The 25,241-nt window shown below is 52.0% G+C and overlaps 1 protein-coding gene across 2 annotated transcripts in view; it reads right to left on the reverse strand.

Moving 5' to 3' along the window:
• Positions 1-25,241, reverse strand: part of PPARGC1B (PPARG coactivator 1 beta) — a 109,128-nt gene that overhangs the window by 21,047 nt on the left and 62,840 nt on the right. For both annotated transcript variants that reach the window (XM_027076992.2, XM_027076996.2), the window contains exons 2-4: positions 9,573-9,746; positions 3,761-3,982; positions 322-438 (exon numbers count right to left, since the gene is read on the reverse strand). In XM_027076992.2, the coding sequence (XP_026932793.1) occupies positions 322-438; positions 3,761-3,982; positions 9,573-9,746 (513 nt within the window). The remainder of the gene's footprint in view (positions 1-321; positions 439-3,760; positions 3,983-9,572; positions 9,747-25,241) is intronic.

Genomic DNA, 25,241 nt, shown 5'->3' on the forward strand with positions numbered 1-25,241 from the left:
TCTCCACAACCTGCAAGGATCTCATGTTTCTGTGTATCACCCATTAGAATCAGCCCGCTGAAAGCAGGCCACACCTTCCCTGTCCCTGCTCTAACCCAATGTCTAACACGGCGCCTGAAACACTGAGGTGTATGAGAAAGTCCGGGGCTTTTTCTAGAACCCCAAACTGGAAAGTGTCCAGCACACCAGCTACAAGGGCTGTGTGAGGCACAAAGAGGAAAACCCCAAGTCGACTGAACTTGACACCCCCTGATATAGAGCTGAAGGTTATACCCCTCAAAGCCCACCTGGGGGCCTCGGGAGATTTGGGGGCAGAAATACCTTAACACAAGGCCGCTGACTCTTGGACCTAAGGCCTGCCTGGAGCCAGGTGGTCCCTTCCTTCTGGGTATCGGAGCTTGAGGACGGGTGGGACGTGGCGAGGAGGAGTTTCTGCAGCTGCAGGAAAAGCAGAGAGGAGAGGAGCTGGGGGTGAGCTCTGCGGGGGGACACGGAGAAGCATATCTTGGGGAGAAGCCTGAGCCCAGAGCTAGCTTCTTGGGACTGAGCACGCCCTGAGCCTGGGTCATCACAGGACCACGGGAAGAGGGTATTTAATGACCGAGAATATGTTCCCAATGTACTAAGCACAGAAAGCAGACTGTCTAACAACAAAGACCCACACAAGTATCCCAACAAGACGTAAATCCTTCTCAGAGTTACTAACCCAAGAGGAAGATCTGTGACTTTGAGAAATCCAAACAGATCTTGGGTAATAATGTCTTCCCATTCTACTGTTAAAATATGACGTGTATACTTCATTGGGGCGCTCCACGTACACCTGTAGCACTCACACGCATGCACGCGCACAATCTGGAAAGTCAGGCGCCACAGTGATTCTTTGGTTCGGGATTCCAGCTGATTTCCCTTTTTGTTCTTTTTGCTTCCCCATACTGCTTTGGTAAAAATTAATTTCTTAAATTAAAAAATTATACTTGTGAATGGTGAAAAAAATATATATACCACGAATTCTATGGGGTAGACAACTGGAAACAGGAAGACCTCCTGCCCGAGGTTCTCCTTCTTCCTTCCCAGAGGCAATTACTATTAACCACCTTCTTGTGACCCCATCACGAGGCGGAATTCAATCACACAAGAATATACGTACGTGCCACCTCCCAACACACCTGCTTGGTTTTTTCACAAATGGAAGCATGCTGGACTTAAGCTGGTCTGGCTTCTCTAATTTTTCTGTAAAAATTGCTGAGACTCTTACACTTCTGCACCCAGAGGGCAGGTGCACAGTGTATCCGGAGAGCAGGGAGCTCAGCACACCTGCAAGTTCCACCAGGGATCCTATCGCAGCGAGACTGAGAACAAGTCGGGAAGCATGATGGGTTTTCACTATGGCAGCAAGTGTCTCCTTGAGGGATATGGCCGCCCGCAGCCCCCACCCCGGCCAGGTCACCCCAGCAAGGAGTGCCAAAGGTTCAGGCACCAGAGAAAAGGCCATTCCACACTCCACCAGGAGCTGGAGGGTTCCCACCACTCTACCTAGACCCCAAACCACGCAGGTCTGTGATTCTCTGACATGGACAGGAAAAGATTCTTGGGCTGGTGGGAAGGGGCCTGGTTCTGGCCCAGCTCAGCCCCGCTCACTATGAGACCTCAGTGAGTGAGTCCTTTCCCTCCCTAGGCCTTGGTTTCTCCATTGGCATAATGGGAGAAAACTACACTAAATGACTGGTTATCAACCTTTTTTGACTCAGGAGCCCCTCTAAGAATACAACCGAAGCTGCTGACCTCAGAAAACTGCAGGGACATGTAGAGGTTCATGGGTCCCAGTCAGTCCATTGGTGGACTCCTTGGGATCCATGGCTCCAGGTTAAGAACTGGGCATCTAGATAACTTCTCAGGGCCTTTCTGAACTCTGTCGGTATGCTGGGAGTCTAGATGGTGAGTCTGTTTCCTGTGTGCCTAGCACAGTGCCTGAAACAGAGGTGCTCAGTAAACCTGTGTGGAATGAAGGCAGTCTGAGGTGTGGGAGGGGAAACTACCTGTGGCCAGCAGAGGCCGCTCTCTGCCTCCCTGGGTTTGATCCCTCTCCAAAGCCCTCTGCACTGAGACTTCCTCTCGTTAGTACTAATGGGTCAAGCCAGAACTATTACTTAGATAGTATTTATTGAGCAACTTCTAAGTACCAGGCACTGTTCTAAGTGCTTTACATGCTTTATCTGCAGTACTCCTCCTATCAGCCTTTGAGATAAGCACTATTATTTGACCCCACCTATGGACCAGGAAGCTGAGTCAGAGAGATTAGGTGTCTAAAGGACAGGAAAGCATTAACTAACCGGTGCAGCTGGGATTCAAACCCAGTCTGATTTCAGTCTGACAGGAAGCAGGACCCCTATCAGCAGAAGCCACAATGTGGGACTGAACATAGTCTTGTGCCCAGCATACAGCAGGTGCTTACTAAATGTTTCACACTGCTTTGGGGGAACTTGAAGACAGTGGGAAAGGAGGAAAGGGGTCCTGGACCGGGGGTCTGAATACCAACTTGCTGTGTGACCATGGGAGAGTCCCCTCCCTGCTCTGGGCCTCAGTTTCCCCATAGTTGTACTTGACGGTCACTACGGGCCTTTCTACTCAAACTGTCGACGACCTAAGACCCTCCCCAGCTCAACAGGCTCTGATTTTCCACCTGAGCCTTGTCAGGCCCAGGAACCTCAGCGCCAAGGTGAGGAGCCCAAGATAGGTGAGCATAGCTGGGCTTCACACACCCCATGAAATCTCAGCCTGAGTTAGGGACACCTGCTTTCAGTAACTTGTGAGGTCTGGACTCCTTCGAGAAGGTGATAAAAGCTGAGACCTTCTCCCCGGAAAACTGCAATTTCATGTGCACATTCCCACATTCCCCGTATACTCACACAGACGGCATTTAACTTTTGCTGGCGGGGGGGGAGGGGGGGCGTCAACCGGTCCAAACTGTATGGAGGGCCATCTGGAAATATCTATCTAAACTGAAAACTCAGGTAGCTGTAGACCCAGAGATTCCATTTCTAGAAATTCATCCACTTGGACGTGGCAAAGGCCTGTCCGGGGCACTGACGGAAGCAGTATTAACAGTAAGAGCTGGAACTATGTCAGTTTCCACCAACTTGGGGACGAGTAAAGTAAGCAGTGGCACATCCTCACAAAAGAACATTAGGTAGCTAACAAAAAGTATGGAGCAGAGCCACCTGTGCTCATCTGAGTTTTCAAGACACCCAGTTCCCTGAGAAAAGGTGCAGAGCAGCATATAACGTAGGCTCCCTTTTGTAGTAAAAAAAAAAAAAAAAAAAAAAAAAGGTGGAAGAGGAAAGTCACCAAACGGATAGGTAACCATGGTTACCTCCAGGAAAGGAGAATGCAGTTGTGAGATGGGTAAGGAGGTTTTGCTTTTAACTCTCCACATCTCCTGCTTGAATTTTTACTGTGTATGCAGGTATAACCTTAAGGAAAACGTTTTCACACGTAATTTCAAGAGCTGACTAATCACGGAGGCCAATCCATAAAATGCCAAAGGACCTACGGGGTGCAAGTGGAGCCTCCATGGTTAGGCCAGCCGTACAGGTGGGAAAGGTGAGGCCCCGTCTAGGCTGCCCGCTGGGCACCCCTGTTGTCCGAGATGCACGGACACCCCTGCCGGATCGGGAGCTGGTTCCCCTGCACCCACCACCCCTGCAACCACACGCCATATCCCAGGCCACGGCCATCACTTCAGTTAGAAGCAGGTTCTCACCAGTGAGAGCTCGTCCACCTCAGGCGCTGGGGCCTGGGGCCTCTCCAGGGAGGGGCTGGGACTGGGGGGTGCAGATGAGGGGGCAGGCGAAGCTGAAGTACAGGATGGTGCGTCTCCACCGTCCAGGGCCGGGAAGGCGGCCAGACCCACGTCGTCTTCGGGGATGTCGTCCAGGGTCTTGGTGAGTGCTGCCAGGAGAGCTTCATTCTCGCTGTCGATTATCTGAAGTGAGGAGCACGGGCGGAGCAGAGAGGGACACAGTGAGCCAATGCCTTGGGCTCCGCACACGCAGCACCGTCACCCCCCTGCCAATCCCCTCCCATCCTTCCCCAGTCATCAGATGGCTCAGCGTTGCCGGGATAGCAGATGCCAAAGAAATATGTTATCGACTCCAGGAATCACAGAAGTTTGCGAGCAGGCAGCAGGTGATGCTGGAAGGAGCCTTGCCCTGGGAGCCCCGCTCCTAACTCTGCTGCTCATCAGTGTGCAACCTTGGGCACAGGGCTGTCCACCTGAGACACCTGGCCCCTTTACCAAGGACAGCAGCTCTACACCACGGCCTCCCGCATCCAACTCCTGGGACGCAGCCCCCAGCCCCTGAAGCTGGTCTGTCTGCCTCTGAGAACAGCATCCACCACAGCGTCCCAGCCCCTCTGACTCTGGGGCCCAGGCAGGCAGCGTATACGCTGGAAGCTTCAGGGTTGGCCATGACAATGACAACCACCGCAATGAGAAAACCACTACGATTGCCCAGAGGGTTTCCAGGCCTTGCTCACCGTTCAAGAGTGATCAGGAGCTTGGGCTCTGGAGCTGGGGTTGAATCCCAGATCCCACACTTACCAGCTGTGGGTGCTTAGGCAAGAGCGAGGAACAGAAAGGCTTTGTGAACATTGCCTCAGGTAAACCTTATAATAACCTCTACCAGGGGAGCGCTACTCTAATCTCCATTTTGCAATTGGGGAAACTGAGGATCGTGGAGGTTGAACAAGGTGTCCAGGGTCAAATAGCAGATCCGGGACAGAGGCAGGACTTCCACCATGACATACATGAGCCAAGACTCTTGCTTTTCTGATGGCTAAGATCTGTAATGACACGGGTCAGCATGGATGCTCCCAGACCACCCGCAGACACCAACCCAGCAGCCCCCGTGCCCAGAGGCCCTGGCGTGTGGCCATCACACTGCTTCTAGGTGAGCGAGGCACCTCGCTCGTTTAGTAAACCCTGGTTGCTGGGCCTGTCCTGGCAGGAGGCACATTCTGTCACATGATGTCCCTGCCAGCACTCGTTCCCATCCCAGGTCAGGCTGTTTATCCTTTCTTCAGGAAGTGCATCTGAAACATGCATCTCGTGACGGCCCTTTGGCTGCACTAAATCTGTTCCAGCCCTTGCAACTGGAGCAGCAGCTGAGTAACTCGAAGGGGGGACACAGGGAGGAGAGAACAAACGCATTTGTAATTTTTGGAACAGAGCTAAAATAAAAGAAAGGTCAAAAGGAGGTTTTCACTGGGCCTGACCCAGGCCCTGGGGAGTGTGTGTGGGGGTGGGGGAAATGACACACAAGGGCAGATCCAGGCCTGTGGACTCTGGCTCGAGAATGTGATGGGGCTCACTCGACTGCTCCCCACACCCCCCACCCGCTGCCACCACCCTCAGGCCAGAGCCCCCCGTATTCCCAGAGTGATCTGTCTAGCCCAGCAGGGAGTTCAGACCTTGCAACCGGGGACCCAATGACCACTCTTGGGGCTGACCACCTGGGGCTCTGCCACCATAGGGTGATTGTGGCCAAACAGCTTCTCTCTTCTAAGCCTTGTGGTTTTTCCTGCAAAATGGGAAGACATGATTCCTGCCCCCACTCCCACCCTAACTGTCTGCTTAGGAAGGCCGTGCTGGGAAGCAGTGCTAGAAATGCTCCCTAGGGTGCTCCCAGGCCTAGCTCAGCGCCTGGGGCAGGTGGCTTCCAGGCAGATCTACGGAGGAGAAGAATGAATGCACCAAACAATGACTTCTGGCCACAGGGCGAGACTCAGATCTTCGTCTCAAAGGAGAGACTCTAAGAAGGAAGTTATTCAGAAATGATGTCATCGGCACTGGATGGAGCGAGAGTTCCCTTTCTCACAGGGACAACGGCCAAATGTCCAGAGATACTATGAACTATCACAAATATCAGAGCTGGATCCCTCAGGGCTCCTGTAGTGATGACCAGAAATGTTAAACATGCGGCCCACATGCCCTGCCTCCCCCCATATCACTAACCAATTGTGGCCTTCATTCCTTCCACACCAAAATCTTTCTTAACACAGCCCTCTAGGCAATGACTACCATTCCCCATTTCCTCATGAGGAAACCTATTCGCCATTCATTTTGAGGGGGCAGGCGGGGAATGAAAATCCAGGAAACAGACTTGTCAAGGTCACACAGCAAGTCAGAGCAGGGGCGGGGGGGTGGGGGGGTGGGGGTGGTCAAGGACTCACTACGTGCCAGGCACCACACAAAAATGAATACAACATGGCAAAGACCTCAAGAAGCACCCAACAGGCTTCAAATCAAAATGAGTGACAAAAGGCCTCCTCCCTCTCCTCAGCCCTTCCTGGGCCGCTCCAGCTCGGGGAAAGGCCGTTCTGCCCGCAGCATCCATCAGTGCTAAGGGTAATACATCACCGGGGGCCGTGCCACCCTCTCCTCTTCCCGGGCCCATTGGCCAGGCTCTCCCCACTCCGCTTGGAAGTAGAGTGCAAATTAATGGAGAGTTAATCAGCGGAGGAAAGGATATTAATAGACTCAGCCCCACCCCAGCCTTCCTGAGCAGCTCTCAAGCTAGAGGAAAAGGAGTCTTCAAGAAATCTGAGGGGAAAGTGCTTCACTTTGAAGGCCCAGGAGGGCCTGGAAGGAATGACACAGAACAGGATTTCTGTCACAAGGGCCACAGAACACTCAAAAATCCCCCACCCCCCCGTCCAGGGGGCTCGACTAGGGTGCAGAAAACCCAGGGTATCAGTTTCTCCGCCTTTTTGTCCAGCAGTAGGCCCATATATTTCACCAGAGCCTAAAAGGACCTGGTGACCCTCTCTCCAGCAGATGAAGAATTACTGATGGAATCCACATCCCTTCTTTATTCCTTGCATGGGGAAACCAAGGCCCAGCCTCAGGGCCCAAGACCACGCAGCAAACTGATAAAGCAACCAAATGCTTGCTTCCTCCAAAATTAATTAGTGATGGTTATGGCCCTGGCCCTAGGACTCTGGGAACACAGAAAAATGGAAGACACCATCTCTGCCCCCCCATCCCACCCCCTGCCGTTAACACTGTTAAAGTGGCTTGTCCCCCACATTCCTAGTCTATTTCCATAGAAATGGTGCCATTTGACTGGGGAAACACAACTCTGACACAGGAGCAGGGCTCTAGGATTCCCACTGGTCAAATGAGAAAACTGAGCTTGTGGCCGATGGAGAACCCACGATGCCAGCTTGAGGTTTTTGGAATGGGCCACGCCCGGCCCTTGGCAGGGAAGAAAGTATCACAATCGGTTCCTTCATTCAACACACGTGATCGAGTCCTTACAATGCACGAGGGCCCCAGAGACTAATCAGATGCTGTTTGTCCTCAAGGAGCTCAGAGTCTAAAGGACACATAGAGACACTAGCATACATGTGCCCGCACAGGCGCACACAAGATGGGAGCCCAGGAGAGGAAGTAACTCACCGAGGGGGCGACATGAGAGCTGGCATTGAAGGAATTACTCATCTGATCGGCATTTATTAAGCCCTGAGAAAGTGCCAGGCTCTGTGCAGCGTGCTAGAAATGCACGGTGCCATCGTGGCCCCCACGGTCATGGGATTTATGACGTGTGTGTGGCAGGGGGGTCAGGTGCTGATCACAGAATCACACCCATAGGGACGCACCGGTGGGCAGTGGGTGCAACTGGCCTGGGACTGGGAGAGCGGGCGGGGTGTGCAGACCATGACAGGGAGAGGGGCTGGGTGGGCAGAATTTGGCCAGAGCCCTATATGTCTGTGAGGGTTTTCTGGCTTCCTTGCTGGGCTGGGAGCCCTGGGGCCACATCAGGCTCACTTGCATCCAAGACCATTTCATGCACACAGAGAGGCTTTTCCTGACCAGCCAGTCTTCAGATCCTTTTCTCACACCTGGCTCATTCCTTTCATGCCCATGTCACAATGACCACAATTTCTGTGTTAACTGATCTGGGATCAGTTTTCTCTCTACACTGTACATAGCACAGTGCCTGATGCACAGGAGTTTCCATTTCTAGAAAGAAAGCTACAACACGTCAGGAGTCTATGAGATGGTGCTCGTGACACGTCAGCATGGCATTTGACACCCAGCACATTATTGTTGTTATTATTATTACATCGCCAGACAGGCATGGGGAGCTAGAGCCTCTCCCCCAAGTCTTTATAGGGGAGCATATTTCAAGGAAAGAATAATAAATCTGGATGTCCCCATCACTCCACTTCAACGTGGTCAACGTTATTAATTATGTATGTACGTATGTATTTTGAGAGAGAGAGAGAGAGAGCACGAACAGGGGAGGCACTGAGAAAGAGGGAGACAGAGAATCCCAAGCAGGCTCCACACTGTCAGCGCAGAGCCCAATGCGGGGCTCAAACTCTTGAACTGCGAGATCATGCCCTGAGCCAAAACTAAGAGTCGATAATTAACCGACTGAGCCACCCAGGCGCCCCAACAACACGGTCAATCTTATTTCACATATTACCCTCCAGGCCACACACCTACACACGCAAATGCATGCGAACAAATAGAACTCGTTTTATTTTGATGCAAATCCCAGACATCATTATTATTCCATATGAGAGGGCTTCTTAAAGGAAATGTCACCCATCATGTGCCCCCAAGACTGGACACAGAGCACACAAGGTGAGAGGCATTGAAATGCACAGCAATTCTCAGCACTGCCTCTTTTTTTTTTTTTAAACTTTTAAAATTTATTTTTGAGAGACAGAGAGAGAGAGATAGAGCATGAATGGGGAAGGGACACAGAGAGGGAGACACACACACACAGAACTTGAAGCAGGCTCTAGGCTCTGAGCTGTCAGCACAGAGCCCAACGCGGGGCTTGAACCATGAACTGCGAGATCATGACCGGAACTGAAGTTGGATGGATGCTCAACAGACTGAGCCACCCAGGCGCCCCGCCTCTTTTTTTTAAAGAAGTCTCTAGGCTCCAATTGGAAAATGAAGATAACTGTACCTGGTCTAAGAGTTGTTAGGAGAATTAAATGAGTTAACACACAACAGGGACAGTCCTGCCTCAGAGCAGTTGTTCAATACATGTGAGTCACCTCCATTATGGCATCGCCGTGGTTATCAAGCCCTGGCTCGGGAGGCAGGCAGACTGGGTTTGCATGTAGCTTAGCTTCTGACTAGGTAAATCGCCCTAGGCATGTGACTTAACTTCCCCAAGCCTCAGTTTCCTCATCTATAAAATGGGTTCAGAATCACACCTGCCTCACAGGGTAGGGATGAGAATTCAGTGAGATACTATAGGAAAGGGAGGTCTTGAAACCACCCAGGCCCACAGAGCGGCTCATTTCTGACTGGGCGGCACAGCAAGAGCGGCTCTTCCCAGCCCTCACCGTCCAGAGGTGATAACAGGCTCAGCAAGGGGATGAGAACTGCCCAAGATCAAGGGCAGATCCAGGACGAGAGGCAGGGTCCCAAGAGCTTTGGTGGGAGATGAGACTTCTTTGCACAACCAAGTGCAAAAGAAGGTGGTGCAGGGCAGAGCCAGGCCTTCAGGAGTAGAGGGAGTCACCGCGAGGCTCGGAGAACGTACCTGGAAAAGCTCTGAGTCGTCGGGGCTGTACTGGCTGGGTTCAGTCTCGGAGCTCTCCGGGCACCACTGCAGCTCCCCGAAGCAGGTGGCTGAGTCAAAGTCGCTGGCGTCCAGCTGGGAGAGGTCAAGCTCGGGAAAGTCAGCGCAGAGTTGCTCCTCCCCGGACCCCCCACCCTGAGGAGACAGGAAGGAAGGAAGCGAGTCAGAGCTGGGTCCAAGCACAGACCCTCTTGCCCATGGTGCTGCCAGCCTGGGCCTCGGGCAGCCCTTGGCCAAGGCCTGATTTTGCTATGAGACCAACAAATGTGAAGGTAGGCCCCGACACTCTTGCAGCTGTTGAAAGTACCAGGAACCAAGCCAGGCCCTGGCAATACAAATCCTGCCCGCTGCTCTCTCCCCTCCTCCTTTGCACTCCTACACATCCCTCAACGCCTCTTTCCCATAGCACCTCCCTCCTCTTACCAAAACCGTTGTGTGCAAAACTTCATTAGAAGCTGCAAACAGAGACTCATTTGCATTACTGTCCCCAGCTGAAAGGGGTTTCTGGGATGCAATATTAATAATGAAACAAAAAACAGCAGTAATAATGGCTGGCATTATTGAGTGATTACAATATTCTGGAGAAATACTCAGCCACAGTCTCAGGGATTTTACAGGTGGATGTGTGTCATGTCTAAGATGTGGGAGACTGCTCATCCGTGCACAGCAGGGAAACAAAACTATCACCACCTGTAGCATGGAACTGTTGAAAAGAACGAGGCAGACCTACACGCTCTCCAAGACACGTTAAATAGAAATGAAAACTAAATCACAGAAACTAAAAATCTAAAACTGAAACTAAATCATGAAAACTAAATCATATAGCGGGTCGAATATTAGCCCATAAAGAGAAAAATCGAACGACGCAATTCTTTCCGTAAAATAGTGCATATGCAAATATACCGGAAAAGGTCTCCAAGGCTAAAAGCCACCTGACAGTGGTGGGTGGGGTAGAAGGGAGGCAGGGAGGACTGTGGCGACAGCACTGACTGAACCAGCGTTTCTCAACGTGTGGTCCCAGGACCGGCAGTGTCGACACCACCTGGGACCATGTTGGAAATAATGCAGATTCTCAGGCCTAACCCCAGACTCACTGAATCAGAAGGTGAGGGCTTTCTCACCTGGCTCCCACATTTAACAACTACCAGTAGAAGGACAGAGAGACGGCCCAAGCTGGGAGGTGGACAGAAAGAGCACAGCACAGGCCTTGGGGTCCGGCAGACCCGAGTCATAATCCCCACTCACCAGCTGTGAAACCTGGGGCAAGTTCTCTTTTTCCCTCTGAAACTCAACTGTCTTACCTATAGAATGGGACACCTCCTGCCTCATACAGTTAAGGTGAAGTAAGGTGATATTCTGGCCTGGCTCAGGAGGGGCTCAATAAATGGTAGCTAACAGTAATAATAGCAAGTAAGAATAATAATATGGGGCGCCTGGGTGGCTCAGCCGGTTAAGCGTTCAACTTCGGCTCAAGTCTTGATCTCGCGGTTCATGAGTTGGCGCCCTGCATCGGGCTCTGTGCTGACAGCTCAGAGCCTGGAGCCTGCTTCAGATTCTGTGTCTCCCTCTCTCTCTGGCCCTTCCCCTCTCGAGCTCTGTCTCTGTCTCTGTCTGTCTCTCTCTCAAAAATAAATAAACATTAAAAAAAAATAAATAGGAAGGAAGGAAGGAAGGAAGGAAGGAAGGAACGAACGAACGAACGAACGAACGAACAGGGGCGCTGACTGGCTTAGTCAGTTAAGTGTCCGACTTCTGCTCAGGTCATGATCTTGTGGCTCGTGGGTTCGAACCCCGCATCGGGCTCTGTGCTGACAGCTCGGAGCCTGCAACCTGCTTCGGATTCTGTGTCTCCCTCTCTCTCTGCCCCTCCCCACTCTCGCTCTTTCTCTCAAAAACGATAAACATTTAAAAAATCTTTGTAATTTAAAAAAAGAAAAAGAAATAATAATAATAACAATGACAACAGTGTCTCATGGTGGGCAGAGAGGGTGGAGCTGCCTTAGAGAACAAAAAAACGCCTATGTGACACTTAAAAGAAATAGGTTTTGCACAGGCCTTTTCCTTAATTGTTCCCACTTACTAAGCCTCATAAATTATGAACAAATGTATATTATTAGCTCAACTTGACACAGGAAAAAGGCTTTTATCCGAATTTGGGTCAAATGTCTTAATTGGCGTTTTGCAAGAAGCCTGTATCCACAGGCAGCACCAGGGCCAGGTTCTCTCAAGTGGCTGGTCCCCTGCTCAGACTAGGGACCACGGTGCCCTGCGAGCCTCTGTCTCCAGGGACATCCCCCCCCCCCCCCCCCCCCGCCCCAGGATCATTCCAGGCCCCGCCCAACACCCTACTACTTCTGGTCATCACGCTCAGCTGCCCTGGCCACAGGGAACACTCAGGCGGACTCTCAGCCTCCTCTGGCAGCTTCCTTCTCCTCTGTGTCCCGTCAGACTGTGCGGATGCGGCAGCCTTGCCTGTTCTAGATAGATGATCCGTTTGTTTCCAGTCCCTGGCTACCGCGAACACGTCTGCAATATGTGTGCACAAGCCTTTGCGCGGACGTACGTTTTTAGTTCCCCTGGGTAAACATTTCGGAGTGAAATTGCTGGGTCATAAATGGATGTGACTTGATAAAACGACAAAATTGTTCTCCCAAATTGCCGTGCCACAGTACATGCTTATCAGCTGTGCTGAGAGCGCCGACTATTCCACACCCTCCCCGGCACTGGGTGTTGTCACAGTCATTTTAATTTTAGCCACGCTAGTGAGTGCGTTCCCACATTTATTAAACGCTACTATGAGCCAGGCGCCGGGACATGGAGGCCTCAGTTGATTCCTTCACAAGTTGACATCTTCGCGGGGAAGAAAACACATGCATGTTTGATTATAGGCTGGGTTAGTGCCACGAAGGAAACAGGCCAGGTGCACTGACGGAGGATAAGAGAGGGAGGAGAAGTCTCTGTTAGTGGGGGGTCAGGAAAGGCTTCCTGGGAGAGCCGACATCCGAGTTGAGACTTGGAGAAGTCAGGCAGTGGAAGACGTGGGGAAGAACGTTCCAGGCGGAGGGGCAGCAAGGCAAAGACCCAAGTGCGGGCCAGGCCTAGAGCACGAGGCACCGACCAAAGGTTGGTGAGGCGGCAGCTCGGGGAGTGACGGGGGGGATGGGGGAAGATGCCTTCAGAGAGGCAGGTGGAGGCCGGATCAGGTGGGGATTGGAAGGGATTTGGGTTTTACTCCAAGCGTGATGGGGGTGGGGCCAGCAGGGAAGCAGGCGGATGTGGCATCCAGGACAGGGGCAGGTGGAGGGGCTGGGAGGTACTACTCAGGCAGGCAGGGCGGGCACACGGAGGGCCTGTGGAGTGGGAGGGAGGGCCAAAGCAGAGACACGTGAGTGCTGAACGTGCTGAACGGCTAATGTCTCACTGCCCCTGGGGTCTCATTGGCCGGCAAAGCCCTCAGTGATGAGCTCCCTTGGGGAGTTCTCTCTATGTCCCGGATCCCTCTCATCCCTGTAACTCAGAGAAGCCACATCTGTAGGACTTGCTTCTTGAGGCCTAGAAACCCAGACTGGCGAGGAACCAGCCGCCCTGAGAGGCTGTCCAGGACAGTCACTGTGGACAATCTGGGAGTCAGAGGCCCCTTCACGAACCAGACGAAAGCTATGGACAGCTTTTAGGTTACCCATTAAATATGTCTGAGCAACGTGTGTGCGTGCAAGAAATTCATACTTCTAGGCCTTCACGAACGCAGCGTAAGGACTCCTGGCCGGCTGGCCTACCTCCTTCACTTTGCAGATATGGAAACTGAGGCCCAAAGAGGATAGTAGATTTGCTCAGGGTCATCCAGGGAGTGTCCTTCCCATCAAAACCATGCCACCTCCTTTACAAAACACCCATAAAATGGCAGTGACTGCTGCACTTATCGATTAGCCACAGCAGCTCGGCATACCCTAAGTATACCCAGGACACAAAAATAAAGAAACCTCAGCTTCGCGGCCTTGGCAATTAGGGCCAAGGCCACTCTCTAGCTAAAAACCATTAAGCACTGCGTTAATAGTGATTTCTCTGGCCCTCTCCGTATTTGGAGAGGCTTTTGGAAGGGGTGCCTTGGGTGACCCAGTTCTCTTGGAAAGGTCTGACTTGAGGCCTCCTTGTTCCTTACCAGCCATCTTCTGCGGGCCCCCCTAGCAGAGCTGGGAGGTCACAGCACAGGACTGACTACAGCCACTGCTATTACTGAGCGCTTACCAAACGCCGAGGGCTGCACTAAGTACCTTATGCACATCCTCTCATCAGATTCCTAAAATAACCCTCCAGGGCAGATGTCATTGTCCCGTTACTAATCAGGAAACTCAGAGAGGGAGTCACTCTCATTAGTTGCCCAGGGCTGCTGTAACCAAGCGCCACAGGCTGGGTGGCTTCATTTTTTTTTTTAAGTTTATTTATTCCTTTTTGAGAGAGCCAGAGCAAGCAGGGGAGGGGCAGAGACAGGGGGGTGGGGGGGAGAAAGAGAGAATCCCAAGCAGGTTCAGTGCCGTCAGCACAGAGTCCAATCTCACAAACCATGACCCAAGCAGAAACCAAGAGTGGGACGCTTCACTGACTGAGCCACCCAGGTGTCGTTGGCTGGGTGGCTTAACCAACAGAAATGTTTTCTCTTCCAGCTCTGGAGGCTGGAAGGCTGAGCTCAAGGTGTCGGCAGGGACGGCCCCTTCTGAGGCCACTCTTGTTGGCTTGTGAACGACCTTCTCCCTGTATGTCTTCCCACCGGCTCCCTCCCTCTGTGGGTGCCTGTCTCTGTGTCCACATTTCCCCTTTTGATAAGGACACCAGCCATGTTGGATTAGGGTCCATGCTAATGACCTCACTTGAACTAGATGACCTCTGTAAAGACCCTATCTCCAAATCAGGTCACATTCTTGAGGTACTAGAGGGTTAGGATTCAAACATCATCTTTTGGAAGACACAGCTCCACCCACAGTACCCAGGGTCCCAGAAAGGCGAAGCTGAGATTCCAAGCCAAGTCTCTTTGTTCCCTGCAAAGCCTGTGTTTTTTTACTTCTGAAAGTGAGAAGGAACATTCAAGACCATTTATTCCCATTTACAGATAGGAAGGTGGAGCTTCAGACAAGATCTGAGAAAGATCCAAGTCATGTGGCAGGTTCACGGCTGCACAGGAACAGGTGTGGGGCCACACAAAGGACGTCTCGTGCATATGGCCCCCTCTGGTCTCCACTATTGGTCCGTTCACACCCCTGCCGGGGGATGCCCCTCCGGTCGCTGAGCCCTCTGTACCCATTCCCTCAGCAGCATCACACCCCTCATCTGAAAAGGCTGTGGCTGCCCTAAGCCAGGGAGATAAATGGCCCTAGCAGTGGATTAATGGTGTTTTGTACAGATTCACATAAGTGGCTTCATTGGAAGCCTGTGTATCTTGTTGGAAATCGATTCCCTGCTTAAGAAAGAATGCATCTTCAGGAAAAATTGGTGACTCCACTTTCCTGACTACAATCAGCAAATCGTCGAGCTTCGTCCCTGGCCCAGAGCACATTCTCGGAGTTACTGAGCAGAAGGAAGCAGGAAGGGGGAAAGAGGGAGGCAGCAGTGACAGAGCTCGGGTTCTGGGTCTGTCCACATTCACTATGTGTCCTTTACCATGTGTGCACTTCGCTATGTCACCTCCCCTCTCAGTTCCCACTGCCCCTCCTATTAAAGAGAACATCAAACAGACAGACTTTATGACCCCTCTTGCTCAATCAAGCATTTGATGCAATTCTGTACTAATCTAGTCTCTGAAACCCACATAGGCTTTCAGGAACTATCTAGGTAAAACTCGGCATTTAACTAATAAATAAATGAATTAATGAATTTACCGAAGGGGACCCAATGGCGGAGCGAGAAATACTGTCTTGAAATGGAAAGAGGCTTAGACAAAGGTCGGGGCCCTGGCTTTGCTATTAATGCTAATTCTTTGAGGTCAGGACATAACTTTGGCCACTTCAGTTTCTCTTGAAGAAATGGGGATAGTAAAAAGCATCCTACCTCACAGGGTTCTTACAAAGATAAAGTAACATAGGTTGGGAGCCTAGCATGCATCAGACACCCCATGAATGGTAGTCAGAGATACAGCACCTACAGTTGACTTTCAAGTGACATTCACAGCTACGCTCTCATGGACACCTTCCCAAATGCAGGAGTGGTCAGTGGTCAGCATCTCCACTTAACTGATGGAAAAATAGGGGCTCTCAGAGGATCAATGCTTGAACTTGTCTTCTTACCCATCCCCTCAGTCCTTAAACCTACTGGTTAAACCAACTGGCTCTTCCAACCCTGTGTTCCTTCCACCTCCACCAGCTCCTGGATCCCAGTGTTATCATCACTCATGGTTTCTGCTGGAGGAACACCCTCGCTCTGACAGCCAGACTACACTGGCTGTCTCCAAGGCCTGCCTGGGATGGTGGGGAGCAGAGCCCCTACCCAGGCCTGACAGACCTGTTGACCACCATCTTGGATGCTCTAAGTACGACATGGTACTTAGGCTGGCACCCTACTACCAGCTCAGAGCCTCCTCCACTGATAATAAGCTGTCTTTGACGGTCTGAGGCAAGTTTTCTCTTTTAAATTGCAATCGGGAATGCCCAGCCCAGCCACGAGAGCTGCTACGGTGGCAGGTACCCAGCAGTGAGGTCACCTTTCCTGCCTTCCTCACCATGGTGGACACCACTAACTGAACACAACTATATTTCCTGCTGAGCCCCACGCCTACTCAGAATGGAGCCTTAGTGGCCACTACTCATGAATCAGAACTGGCCTGGTCTAGATCTAGAACTCTGGGCCCATCCTCACCTTCTACGAAGGACGTAAGGTTGGTATTCATAAAGTTCCTGCAAAGCCATTTCATTGCACACGTTTTCTTCCCCTCCCACCTCTGATGTGGCTGGCCTCCCACCCACCCCCCCTTCTTAATGGTGGCGGCCTCCTGATTTTTTCTTGGGGAAGCCGCCCCTCCCTGCCACCCAGACAGTCCAGGTAAGCACGGTCTAGCTAATTAAAATGCTTCATCCAGTGACCACAACAACTGCTTCAATTGGTTCAGAGGTGGATCAGAGTGAACACCCAAGAATTCGCCGGCTCGTTTAGACAGAGGGGCTTAGCTGATTAAATTTAATTCTGGAGCGACTGGCAGCCATCTTTGCCACCACCTGGGAAGAGAGCCTGCCTGAAAAGGAAGCCGGGGTAAGGAATGCAGACCAAGAAGCAGAGAGAGACAGAGAGTCCTGATAAAATAATTTAAACACTTGGATCCAGCTGTGCCTGAAGCCAGTCTATTCTCTGTACTCTGCAGTTATATGAGTAAGTTCCTTTTCAGATTACATGCCAGCTGGAGTTTCTGTCACCTATCAATGAAAAAGTTATGACTAATTCATCTCTCTTACATTAAAAAAAAAAAAAATCTAATCTTCCCACTGTCTTCCAAATTAGTACAAAACTCCTAAGGAGACTTCTAGGAGAACAGTAAGACGAGTAATTGATCTTAGTCCACACAGAAATCCTTACAGCATCCTCTGAAATAAGACACGGGAGCCACAGACACAAAGCTAAGCTCCACTAAGAGTAAGTTGAAAATGGAAGGGTTCTGGGCCCAGCCTAAAGGAACAAACACCCTGAGAGTAGATAAACCAGGCCATTGAAAGGCTCTCTGACAAAAACACTCAAGGCCTTTTCCACGTGGAAGCGTCTGGCCCCAGACCTGCCAAGCACAACTCAGGGATGTTCAGCCCTTTTCACTGGCGCCCAAGTTCTGGCCATACAGCTCTCCACTTAAGGTTTAATGTAAAGGCGACCCAATGGGAGGTCATCAGGTCTGGTGAGAGTGAGTTCTCCAGCCCAGAGAGCAAAATGGGTTCTAGAATTCCAAACTGGGCTATGAGGCCAAGCCACACCCAGCTAACCAGGAAGGGTGACCAGCTACCAGTGACTGGATGGAGCTCTTCTCACCAGCCGGCCAGGTTCATTAACACTGTCAATCTCCTCCCGTAACATCAGTGTTCACTGATGCCCACGGTGCCCCAGAGCTGAAGGGAGGACCCCCTCGGGCATCCACACTTCAACTCCTGCTGGCTGGGTTGCCTGTGTACTTGGGGTCAGCTCTGCTTCTTCTCAAACCTGTTTGTTACTAGAAATTCTTGATCCAACTGAATGAATCCCCAGTCTGGAAACAGGAGCCCTGGTACAGTGGGTGTGGCCTATACAGGAGATGAGCTGGGAGAACCCTAAGTGGGTTCAGCTCTATAGCAGAAGACTGGAAATAATGTACATGTCATGTGGCTTCATTATTACGTTTTATGATTTTGTGCTCTTACTGACTGACTTTTTCCTAAGAATTCCCCTCTCCAGACCCCACCCCACCCCGCTACTGTTCCCACTCTCATCAGATAAGATGCCTATTGTACATGGATTGCAGCCTGCCCAGCACTGGAAATAAATACCTACGATGGACTACAAACAGCACAGAAACCAGGGGCTTGGGTGCTGGAAGATTCTGTAGAAAGACGTCTTTAGCAGATAAGGAAACTGAGGCAGTAAGTCTCCTGGGGTGGGTGTTATCTTACTCAGTCATCTCCTTCCCCCTCCCCGTTGCCTTCAAGCGGCCCCTTATCAAACAGAGATCTGCAAAGTCTCTTGGAGCTATGCCCAGGTGAAGCTACCTGGGGCGGAGTGGCTCCTGAATGCCCTGGCAGGTGGCTGTGCACGGCCCAGATGCCCCTCCCTTGGCAGCAAGGCTGTAGAAGGTGCCATCAGCTGTGTCCCAGCCCCATCGCGCCCCTACTGGCACGACAGGCCTGCCTTTCACAAGGCCCAGGCTGCCCCAGGCCCAGGAGAGTGGTGGACGTTGCGTGATTTATTTTAAAACAGTAAAAGGCTGGACTATATCCTGCCACTTGAGCGAGTGAGGGAGCGAGCGAAGGTGTTTTGGGGACAGTGCGATCCGCACGTTGCGTCTGCCTGCAATTGCAGTCAATTTCACACACTTGAATTCAAGGGCTCTTGAATTCAAAGGAGAGTAGCAGGAAAAGTGCTTGGCAAACTGCAAAGCATGTGCAGGTATCTGTTGATTTGTTGAGGCAGAGCTGGCCCCGGCTCGTCACTTACTAGTCGCAGGGCGTCACCCAGCCTCTTGGCATCTCCTGAGACCAGCCTCCCCTGTGGAACTGTTGTGTGGCTTGAGTTTCCAGCCTGGGGCCTCTCTGTGCTGGCACTCCCTTCGCCCGGACCGCCTCCTCTCTCTTGCATCTTCGAATGGCTGGTTGCTTCTTACGATCCCCGCAGCAGATTAAATGTCCCTCCCAGATGGGCCCTCCTGAGCACTGTATCCTACAGACAGCCCCGTCTCCCTCTTACGGTAACACCACTCTGCGGCAATGCCCTCAATTAGCACTCTATTCCTTGATATTTCCATTCCCCCCACCACCCCCGGTATTTTTAAAACTTGTGGTAAAATATACGTAACATAAAATCTGCCATTTTGGCCACATTGAAGCAGACAGTTCAGAGGCATGAAGAAGATTCATTCACCCTGTTGTGCAGCCGCCGGCCACCAGCCCCTCCAGAGCCCGACCCCGTTTTTCCCGTATCCACCTACACGTTGGCGCCTCTCCCAACTGTCTCCCTGGTGCCGAGCGCAATACTCGGCACATAGTAGGTGCTCAATAAACAAAACGAGCTAAAGGTGGACGTGCCTTGTAAACTGTGCATGACAGTACGAAGAAAGCAGCATGAACATGTTTTTCCGTACAGCCGCCGAGACGAGGCCAAAATGCCTGGGAGCCTCAGTTACCGGATAATGATTTCCAGTTTTATCCAACACGGTGGGGGCAAACCCGCCAAGAACTCCTTTTCTTGCCTGGTTCCAGGCCCCTTTGCGAGGTCAAGAATGAAGATATCCGATCACACAAGCCACCTGACACGAACACTCACCATTTCAACACATCAGCTGTACCCAGAGCAACATTTTATCAGTCGCTGAAGGGCAAGCACAAAAATAGACCGTGGAGAGCAAATGCCACCCTCGGCGGTGGTTGAAAGGCTCTGGCATACGGTGACCCGAGGCCTGGGGACCCGGGAGGTAGGTCCTCTGTCACAGTAGCACACAGAAATTGGAAGGTGGAATCAGAGCCAGGGTGAGGATGAGGTGAGGGAGGCACCCAGCCCCCACCCCCTGCCTTGGGCACCAAAAAACTCAGTAATCAAAACAGATCGTCTCTAGTGCAACACTCTGAAAAAAATCAAAATTAATGCAAAAACCCCATGATGAGCAAAATATCAAAATTCTAAATAAAGAGAGGCCAGTGGTACTGGTTTTTCCTTTTGCTTCAGGCATCTATATGGTTCTGTATGGCAACTCTTACTGTTCCTGCCTTTATTTAAAGATTTGGTATTTTGTTCTGCATGGATATTTAGGTGTCCAGTTTTATTATTTTTAAACACTGCCTGAAAATATGATTAGCAGGGGTGCCATGGGTGGCTCAGTTGGTTAGGCGTCCAACTCTTAACCTCAGCTCAGGTCTTGACCTTGATCTCAGGGTCACGACTTCAGGTCCCACACTGGGCTCCATGCTGAACCTGAAGCCTACTTTAAAAGAAAAAAAGAGAGAAAGAAAGACAAGGGGGAAAAAAACCCACAAAACCCTATGAATTGTCTTGATTACTGACTTTTTTGGCATCCCCTTTAATTTTGTACCTGAACCATGTGTCTCCTTTGCCTCCCCCCTAATGCCAGCCTGGATGAGACGCTGAGTTACTCTATGTGCAGATGGCTCAAATGAGATCAGTCACGTCCAAGATCACGTCACTCTGGGCCTCTGTTTGCACATCTCTACAAAGGGACCCGTAACCCTCTGGTTGCTGTGGAATTATCCCAGACCAGCCCAGTGTGCTATTTTAGACGGAAAAATGCTTGGGAAAACTCTGAGGTGCTGTCTGCATGATGAGGAACTGTTATTAAATTTTTATCAAAGGTAGTGAGTGGTCCGACTGAGTGGGAGGCAGCACTCAGTTCAGCAAAACACTTGCCCTATTTAGAATGAAGGAGGGAAGTTTGCTAAATGAATAGATTTTGCTTAAGAAGAGACAGAAATGAGGGGCGCCTGAGTGGCTCAGTCAGTTAAGCGTCCGACTTCGGCTCAGGTCATGATCTCAAAGTTTGTGGGTTCAAGCCCCGCGTCCGGCTCTGTGCTGACAGCTTAAAGCCTGGAGCCTGCTTCAGATTCTGTGTCTCCCTCTCTCTCTGCCCCTCCCCTGCTCTCTCCCACTCTCTCTCTCTCAAAAATAAATAAACATTAAAAAAAATAAATTAAAAAAAAAAGAGAGATGAGAGCAGGTTCATGGTTCTCCCTGCGACCAAGCCATCCCCTCCCGTCTTGACCCCATTCCTGAATGGGAAGAAAGGCAGAGGGTTGCAGCTCACCCTGGCAAATGTGCCCACCCGATGTGGCTGAAAGGGGTGACCGCTGACATTCTCATCAAGTCGTGGCAATCCTAAACTGGCTGACGCTTTCCTTCCTCGGCACATTTTGTGAGGTTTCCTCAAAATCTGAATTTCCTCAGGAGATGGGGGCGGGGGGGGCAGTGTTGGCTAGCAGGTGCCAGCTGGGAGATGGATGAAAAAGCACCTGGCTTTGGTCATATGACAAAGAAAGTTCTGGAAGTGGATAGCAGTGACGTTTGTGTGACATCGTGAATGTGCCGAATGCCACCGAATTGTACACTTCAAAAATGTTTAATTTTAGGTTATGTATATTTTACCACAATAAAATAAAAACAAACATAAAAAAGTCCCAGAGACCTAAAAAAAAAAAAAAAAAAAAAAAAAGGTAGCCAGCACACTCCGTCTGGAGGTATTCTCTGGGGTCCTATAGTGTCCGTGTTCTTTGGTTCTATTTATGTGTCTCTTCCCCCAGCTGCCAGGAGAGACAGGGAGCTGGGCCAGGGCTCGGCTGAGAAGCCCTTTTGCCTGTTAGCACCGTTATAAATAACCCAGAAGGAGGCAGCAAAGGGGTCCTGGCAGGGGAGTGAAGGTCAGGCAGCCCCTTTGTGGCATTTGAGGAAATGTCACGCTCCACAGGCCAGCAAGGTGCCAGCTCACATCTCCAGCCCGGCGCTGCCCAGCGCTGACTGCGACCTTGCCCTCATGCCAGGGACCCGATGGGGCAGCGCTCCCCCCAGGAAGGGCAGTGCCCAGGGGGCTGGCTCCTGGCGGTTCTGAGCAGAGACAGGGCCACTGGGTGGGTGGAGGGGTGCTGGGTAGCTGAGGATCACCCCCCCCACCCCAGCCTAGCGGGGAGAAGCCGAAGTCCGGTCCCCAGGAACCCAGGCCAGGGCTCGGCCACCGGCACACCAGCCCCAGCCCCTCGGCCGACACACACACCGACCCGCTGAGAGAGAGACACGACTCAGCAACGCTCAACCCACAACTGCCCCTGCTGGGACTGCTGCGCGGCCTGGGAGCCGGGAGGGGCCTCACAGCCCATCTGGTCCTGTGGTTCCCACGCTGGGCTCCCTGGGGAACCCCCTGCATCATCTCTCCCACAGCCCACCAGGGCCCTGGGCTCTGCAGTGGGAGAGATTATGAGCGGGTTCATTCACTGGTTTCTCCATTTTTATTAACGAAAAACCACGCAGTGGCCACCCATCATACTCCTGTGGAACCTAAGCGAATTCGACATTATGAGCTGGGCCAAACACAAATACACGGAAAGCCAAACTTGTGTTTCTTTCTTACATATCAGAAATAGGGTGACATTATATTTTGCACATGAATCCTCCATTTCCCCATACCTTAATCTTCACACACGCTGTTTCATGGGTAATCGAAGGCCTTGAGGAGGGTCGTTTGAATCCTCAGACTAAAAAGCCACTCCCCGGGGAGGCGGTATCCCCCGCTCAGAGCGCCTGAGTGGCACGTGAGCGAGGGTACCCCCCACCCTGCAGATGGAAAGGTAACGCTCAGGGAGGTGACATGACTTTGCTAAGCAGGATGTGAATCCAGACCCAGCTCCCAAGTTCTTGGCTGCCCCACCCTCGCCCCCCTCCTCAGGTGACTACTGCCGTCAATAGCCCTACGGGCGGTTGGGGGGCTCTTTCCCTCGCTCTGTGCAAGTTTATCTACTAGACTTTAAAATAATGGGGAGGGGAAAATGTTCTCAGAGCCCTGCTAGCACCTTTGAGATTCTTTATGCGTTCAGGAGGCCCAGGTCACAAGCTGCTGGTGTAGACCAACAGAGGAGGGAGCCAAGGCCCCCTCCGGGAGGGCACGGGCACTGCCACCATCACCAGGGAGCAGGAGGCAGAGCTGAGACTAGGGTTAGTCACTCACTCTCCTACTTGAAAGCCTTCCCTGACTCCTCCCTGTCCCTGACAAACCCCCAACATCCTCACCTGGCTATGAGGCCCGGACTGCCTTCTCCCCCACCCTCTCGGCTTGGGCTCTCCACCTGGGACACCTCCCTGGGTCCCTGGCCACTCTGCCAGCATTCAGTCTCAGTGAGACAGGCCCTTCCCAACACGGAACTCACCTGGTCACAGTGAACCATACATACCCCCACCTGCTATCCGCATCACAAAGCCAGGGACTGTCTGTCCCCCCTCCAGAATGCACACCGCACAAGGGCAAGTGGCTGGGCTTTCCTAGAACCGTGGCTGGCACAGAGTCGGTACTCACCAAACCTCTGTGGGATAGGTGGGGTAGCCGGGGATGCGGGTACAGCCCCCACTTCCCAGGACAGTTTTGGCATCTCTGCTTCACATTACTGTGATCCCTGCAAAGTCTCCCTCACGCTCACTGCCCCTCCCCCCACCAGCCTTTCCTGGGGTTGGGGAGGGGGTGATTTCCTTCCATATCCGTTTATTCCCTTAAGGAAACTCCTGCCTTTCCTTTTCCAGTGGGTCAGATGATGAGAAACCCAGACCCACGGGCTCCCAGATAAAGCTGGTGGGAAACAGATTCTCTCTGGCCCCAGCAGGCCCTCCCTGGTCATGGGGTCAGTGAGGGCCAGGAGAAGGGAGGCCAAGAAGGCCGGCTTAGCAGACCCCCTCTCACTCCCGCCTGAGGCCTGGGCTCCTTCCAGCCACGGGTGGACCTGCCTTCCATAGAAGTGTGTTCCCTGCGAACATCACATGGATCCGTGTCCAACAAATCCCCCTTCTCATGTGTCCCACGAGGTGGTACTGCCCCAGGCTTCTCGGGCAGGGCAGGGCGTCGTTAGTAAGCACTAACAGTGGAGTAACGGACGCCTACACTGTGAAAGGGAAACCATCTGACAGTGCTTGGTTATCACCGAAGCCACGTGATGGGAACGAGGCAGGAAGTGGGGAGTTCTCAGATACAGAACGGTGAGATTTCTCAGGGAGCGGAGTTCCCGCCGTGCCTGCATATAAGTGCCATCTGAACCTGCGAGGTTTCCCTCGCCCCATTAGAATCGGAGGTCTTCGGGCTCATAGGAATCCTTTATGCTGTAACCTAGACGTTCGTCCATTTGATCCTCATAAGACAAAGGTTACGCCATTTTCCCGTCGAGGAAGTTAAAGTTCAGAGAGGGGAAATAACTTGCCTAGAGTCATACAGAGAATTAAAGAGAGGAGCGGGACTAGAAACCCCAAGACCGCGGACTCCTGGTCAAAGCAATAATGGAGAACGCTGACCGAAGTCCCAACCCTGACTTCTCCGCGCTATTGGCACGGACTCTTGAATGAGTCCCTCCATTTCTTGGAGCCTCAGTTTCCCCATATGCCAACACTGGCCAGCACTGGAGACCACGGCCAGTCAAGTGGGGCTCTCGGACGTGCAGGGTCGGCCCATGACGTCCTGGGCATGGCGGGAAAGCCTCAGATGCCCCGTCAGCAACTAACAAGGGGGAAAGAGGGCGCATACAGAGCGGTGAGCACGGAGACGGAGCTCGTGGCGGTGCACGTCTGCACCGGCGTCACGGGAGGGCGTGGGGAAGATCTGCAAGCTCCTGGCTGCACTCTTCCAAGTGTGGTCCACAGGCCAGTAGCATCAGCTTCATCTGGAGCTTATTAAATTCTGCAGACTCTCGTGCTGAATCCCCAGACCTCCTGATTCAGAATCTGCACTTCAACAAGATCCCCAGATGATTCATAAGCACATTAAAGCTTGGGAAGCAAAAATGTTTAAATGAGGAGTCGGGTTGGAGCATGTGATCTCGGGTTCAACACCTAAATCCTTCGAGCCCCAGCATCCCCATCTGTGGCGTACAGATAATGACGTGCTCACAGGACGTCCTCACAGGACGGCTGCGAGGGTTACGTAACGTCACGCATGCCAGCAGCCTTGCCCGGTGCCCGGCAGGTAACAGCTGCCCAAACTGCTAGCTTCTTCCCTTCCTGGAAGGCCTCTCTTTCCATTCCAAGTCCTGCCTGCACATCTGGGAAGCGAAGAAAAGACCCCCATGGGGCAGCAACAGATGGGGACAGGGTGGGAGCAGAGGGAGAGGAGGAGAGAAGAGGAAATAAGAAGCAAACTAAAAACAAGCAGCAGAGACCGTCCGAATCCCCAGGAGGCAGGCGACATGTGAAACCCAGAGATGCAGCCAGCAGCCGTTTCAGCTCACGTCC

Source organism: Acinonyx jubatus, chromosome A1, assembly GCF_027475565.1.
Source record: "Acinonyx jubatus isolate Ajub_Pintada_27869175 chromosome A1, VMU_Ajub_asm_v1.0, whole genome shotgun sequence".
Classification (NCBI taxonomy): Eukaryota; Metazoa; Chordata; class Mammalia; order Carnivora; family Felidae; genus Acinonyx; species Acinonyx jubatus.